Source organism: Alligator sinensis, unplaced genomic scaffold, assembly GCF_000455745.1.
Source record: "Alligator sinensis unplaced genomic scaffold, ASM45574v1 scaffold301_1, whole genome shotgun sequence".
In the NCBI taxonomy this organism is placed as follows: domain Eukaryota; kingdom Metazoa; phylum Chordata; order Crocodylia; family Alligatoridae; genus Alligator; species Alligator sinensis.
In genome coordinates, this window is record NW_005842035.1 from 2,432,982 (window position 1) to 2,438,420 (window position 5,439).

The 5,439-nt window shown below is 43.6% G+C and overlaps 1 protein-coding gene across 5 annotated transcripts in view; it reads left to right on the plus strand.

The window, feature by feature from the left end:
* The first annotated feature begins 303 nt into the window (after positions 1-303).
* The window catches only part of COPS7B (COP9 signalosome subunit 7B), a 10,082-nt gene continuing 4,946 nt past the window's right edge, over positions 304-5,439 (plus strand). The window contains exons 1-4 of one of the 5 annotated variants that reach the window (XM_025202743.1): positions 304-502; positions 2,504-2,579; positions 3,711-3,776; positions 4,916-4,980. In XM_025202743.1, coding sequence (XP_025058528.1) covers positions 341-502; positions 2,504-2,579; positions 3,711-3,776; positions 4,916-4,980 — 369 coding nt within the window. In that variant the 5' untranslated portion in view covers positions 304-340. Of the gene's footprint in view, positions 503-2,503; positions 2,580-3,710; positions 3,777-4,915; positions 5,005-5,439 lie in introns of all 5 variants that reach the window. The other 4 variants (XM_025202745.1, XM_025202742.1, XM_006022435.3 and 1 more) reach the window with 4 other exon arrangements.

Below are 5,439 nucleotides of genomic sequence, written 5' to 3' on the forward strand. Positions count from 1 at the left end.
AGTCTCAGCAAAGTCTGGAGCAACCATGGAGTCTGGATTCCCTTTGCTCAGCTGGCAGGTGCATGTCCTTCTGAGCATAGGTGAGAGTTACAGGACTGTGCGTGGGACGCTGTCGGCGCTATTGCCTGAGCTGTTCTGCTCTGTGAACAGATGGAGTTCTGGTCTCCCTGGCTTTCCATCCTGTGGTCTTCAGGAGCACTGAATTCCCATGGGACACCAGGCAAAACAGTCTAAAACCCCACCATCCCAGCCCTGGTTTCTGATCCACAGTCAAACACCCAGCGATGGAGGAAGGATTAATTAACATGACTTCTTTTTTTGGCAGATTAGAATACCTAGAATGGCAGGAGAACAGAAGCCGTCATGCAATCTCCTTGAGCAGTTTATTTTACTAGCCAAAGGTACCAGTGGCTCAGCCCTGACTACTCTGATAAGCCAAGTGCTAGAGGCTCCTGGTGTCTATGTCTTTGGAGAGCTGCTGGAATTACCAAATGTACAAGAGGTAAGAGCTGACTTGGCTGGGACTGTTCTTTCCACACCTTGGGTTTAAGGAATCTCCTGAGAGTTTCTCCTCCCAGGGAAAGTCTGATATGGCTTGGCCCAGTCCCAGTACCTCCTTCATGCTGGAGTCCCATGCGTTTCTCCACCCTCCTGAGGACCTAGTGTACAAAAGATGATATCCATTTTATCTTTGTGTTAATTTCGATTTAAGTAACAGGGCTCCAGATGCACTAATATGATGGCTAATACAGTAAAATCCCAGCAGCCCTAAAATAATGGTTTCTAAACAGGAATTTGTCCAGTCACTGAGAAACAAAATCTCCTTTTGTTGTCCTGGAAAGCATCTGCCATTGTGTCCGAGAACTCTAGCAAACAGATGTCTTTTGTAGCAGGCTGGAAAGAATAATCACCAAAATCGAATGGTTTCTGACCAATATGCAGAGCAAATGCTGGAGACTCGGAGCTCTTGGAGAGAAGGCACTGCCCGCAGCCCCCTCTTTTAAAATGAGGAGGATTTTGCTAGAACACTTCTGCAGCTGGGATAGTGTGGTGCACAGGAAGTTCAGCTTCCCACGTGGGCTTGCGTGTGTGACCATTCTTATAATTGTTGCTCCAAGTCAGGCGACTTGCAGCAACAATTGTAAGTCCAGTCTAAGGTTAGTTAACCAGTGCAGTGCTCTTGAGGAAAGGGAATGTATCTCTGCAATGGCACCATCAAATCTGTATAGAGGGCAGAGTGTTATGTGGTCCATAGTTTGATCAGGGTTGCCACAGTCACCTTTTGCAGAACTCCTAATACTCCATTTGTACATCATGTGACTGCAGTGGCTGGGCCCAGTTCGGATCCAGTTTAGAGCCTTTTATGTTTTTCGCAGAAAGTCAAAACCAGGAGGCTTTATTGTTGGGTTGGAAATTAGATGTTTATTCCAAATGGTGGTTTTGTTCCACGCTTTTCTCCAAGCTGCTGCACTGTCATGTCCTACAAGGGCTTGCATTAGTGTCTACAAAGGTTTCCGGGAGACCAAGCAGTGAGCTGGGAGGTTCTTTAAATCTCTATGGATGGGGAGGTCTGGGTTGTCATTCATGTGGATGATCTCTGTCTGTAGCTTCCTCGCGGTGAATGTCTGGAGGATCACTATTGGCCAGCACTGGTAACCATTGAATTGGTGTAGATTTCAGGGTTCTGGTGATAAATTCTCCAATGCGTGATTACTGGACATCCAGTTAAATTCTGCAATGTATGTGTGATCACACACAATGTGTGTGTGTGACGAGACATGCCTCAACTGCTCTTAGCATTGAGCTGGATGTTTGCTGTTCCCCACCTTTTTTCATATCAACCCCTGGAAAATACCAACCCAGTTTGGTGCTGCAGCTGTTACCACAGTGCAGTGCTCATTTGTGACAGAAGATTCTGTGTCTACCCGTATACTACATGCATCTTTCTCCCAAAAACAGCCCTCCAGAATTGGGGTGTGCAGCTTCAGCAGGGAAGCTGATTTTCTTTACTTAGAAGGGTTGCATGGTAGGTGATAAAATACAGAAGCACACATCTAACCCACTTCCCTTTGGGGTTGTTTGAGACTCTGCAGGTAAGCTGTCTGAGCTTCCAAGTTGCCAGCACTGTATGCTTAGCTAGCCAGCACTATAATCTCCTCATCTGTCATGTGATAAAAACAGCAGGCCCTATGGGATTAAAGCTAAATTAAAGGGGATGCTTTCTTAAGAGATTACATAAAGCAGCTGGCTGTAAACTCAAGTTTTAGTTCATGGAAATGGCTATATCATCCTGACTTTAAAATACTGAAATGTAGTACTAATTACAAGAAAAAAGGGAGGGGGGGGTGGATCCCACTGTTTGACAGCTGAAAATAGTCTTTCTTTAACCTAAAAAATCCCATATTGTTTGTGCAATAAAACACATTGTAGAGAAACTGCATGCCAATATCGCGCTGGCCTTTATTGTCTGAGATAAGATCTCTCTTGTTTTCTTCGTGTTTAGCTTGCTGAAGGACCTAATGCTGCTTATTTCCAGTTGCTGAATCTTTTTGCCTATGGAACATACCCAGATTACGTAGGTAAGAGATTGCTGCGATCATGCGGTGTTTGCTAATTGCAAGGATTACATTGGCTGAGTTGAGGGTAAGATACGTTTCAGAACCAGCCTGTGCAGCTCTTTGCTTTCCTAGGCAGTTTACTAGTACAAGTGTTTGTCCTCTTTGTGAATGTGACAAAATTAAAAAAAAAAATCTAAAAGGAAAACTTGGACCATAGGAGTCTTTCTGGATACAGCTCTCTGGATGAGATTCTTTTTCCAGAAAAAGAAGAAAAGCAATGGCTAAACTGTTGTGTCCCATTGCTCAGGATTAGAATGGGCATTTTACTAAGATGGCTTGGACCAAGTCACTGTGAATTGAAGTGACTTGCAGTGGTATTTACTGTTGTATCCTCATGTTCAAAAGACCCTTATTCTGCAGAGAGCAATCTCTGGCAGCCGTTTTGAAATTAGACTGCTGCACGTTAGATGAGTTACAATATGAAAACTTCTCCATATCTTCCGTAAATTTGTCTTTCTTTTCAGGGGACTATAACCTGTTCTTTAAAATCCATTCCTGACTAAATCTTGGTAAACAAGGCTTCTCCAAGTGTTGCATTTTCTGCTTCACACTTCAGGTGTGACCCTCAAAAATGCACATGCAATTGCGTGCTGAGTTCGTTTGCACAAATACAGCACTTACGCTCCTCAGCTGCTGTGATAATTATGCATACAAATTAGATCCACAATTATATGTGCATTTCACACACAATTGCACATGCCTGCCTCTCAAAATCTATCCCTAATGATATTTTGAATTAAAAGATCTATCTATAAAAAAGGGGTTTTCAGAAATGTAATTATCAATGTCATGCTTTGGATTGAAATGCTGTTTTACACTTGTATGTCTTTAAATCTTTAATTGTTGATATTTGACAGAAGCCAAGCCTATGCTCTGCTCCAGGAATATTTGGAATATTGAGAAACTAGCTACAAAAGGCAGAGTCTCAGACAGGAACAGCTTTTCTTTCAATCAGTCTTAAAAATTCAGTGCCACTATTACCCTGCCTTGGGACCATTGGCTGTACTCAAGAACAGTTTCATTTTGCTTCTGGGGTTTGGGGATTTCATGTGCTAAAGAAAGTAAAAATGTATCATCCACGACTGTGCCTAGGGAGCAACCACTTGCATAGGACTTCAGAGCCAGCCCATCTGAACGGTGATACATTTTGGTGTGAAGGTGCGTATCAGGCTTGCTGTGCACCTTGTGTTTATACTTTCTGGTCCAGCTTGTGAGTAGCAGCCTGAAGGCAGAATATGAGAGCACTCCACAAATCATTCTCTTGGACTTTATATTGACACCCATTCCCTTTGTTATCTGAGCACTGTGAATTGAAAGTGTGGAGCAAGAAACATAAAGGGGGGTGAAAAATTTGGTAGATGTGGAGCAGCGCAAGCTTCATACGTCTTTAGACTACAAAAAAAGATTCATGACCAATTAGAGAGCCTGCCTGCTGTATACAGTTGTTAGATCCCAGGGCACGACCTTGCAAGAGCAGAGAGATCCTTGACTTTAACTTCTTCTCCCCTTAGGAAGAGGGCTGTCCCCTGGCTGCCACCCTTTGCAGTATAGCACCGGTGAAATATAGAGCTTGGGTCATGTTCTAAATGTTTGGGCTGACCCTTGCTATCAAAACAGACGTGCACAGGAAAGAGTAATCTTGTTCCCGGCCAAAAACATAAATGTATGGGGTAGGGACAGAGGAAGCCAAAATGGAAAGCGTTGAATGAGGTGGGATGGCTAAGATAACACTTATGTTCCTGAAATGCTGACTTACATTAGCAAGGAGATTCCAAAGAGCCCCTTTGTTTTGGAAATGGCCGGTCTCTTCCAGCAGTGACAGGAAGGCCATATAAGCATCTCCCGGAATAATTTCTTGATGCTTTTCAGAAAAATAATTACCAAATTTTATTTTGCAGTTGGAGCCACAAGAGTGCAAGTTTGTATTTACATGGGTTCATTAGAAGCACAGAGATGGTTTATGTGCTGGAAATAAAATATCGCCGGTCTATTTTGGCAGGGCCTCATTTGTGTACGTGCGATTTACAGTCTAATTCCACACTCCGAGGTGCCGAAGAACAGATAACAATGAAACCGCCAGCTTCCTTTTGAGTTCCCTCTGCCTCTCCTTGGGTGTGGCCAATCTGTTATTGATGGCAGATTTTTCTTCTCACGAGCACAGGCAGTAGCCAGAGGAGTTCAGTGTTTCAGACTCACTTGGTCCAGCTGGTTTGAGGTTTTTGTAACCTGAAGAATTGTTTACTTCTAGAAGGAAAACCCGTAACTTCAGCGCTCTTTTTTTTTTTTTACATTAACAGCGAACAAAGATAACTTGCCTGAGCTAACAGGGGCCCAGAAGAACAAGCTGAAGCACTTGACTATTGTAAGCTTGGCTGCCAGGATGAAGGTAGAGTACAGGCATCTTAGCTAGGGAATACCAGGCCTTTTTTTTTTTTTTTTTTAAGTGGTATACTTGGGTTTGTGTTTGGCTGTATGCACACACTGGGGAACATGTAACAGGGAAGCTACTTGGCAGTGTACGTGGCTCCTGCGTAGCTTTTGGGGAATCAGTAACTTAATGGACTTCCAGGAGTGAGATGCTGGGGTTTCTTAACAGCCTGGTAAAGAGAATGTTTTCGGGAGGGGCACAGAGGCCAGCAAGTCCTAGGCTCTGGTAATTATTCTGTCTGTTCTTGTGAGGCTACTTCCACTTTTCCAGCATACTGCAACCCACTGTTCCTCCAGAATTCAATGAATAAATGCTACAAGCATGTCTTGTCCATGACCTAGTCTGATTCCAACTGCTACCTTTGCCCCTCTCGTTTGCCATTATTCGTGTAGG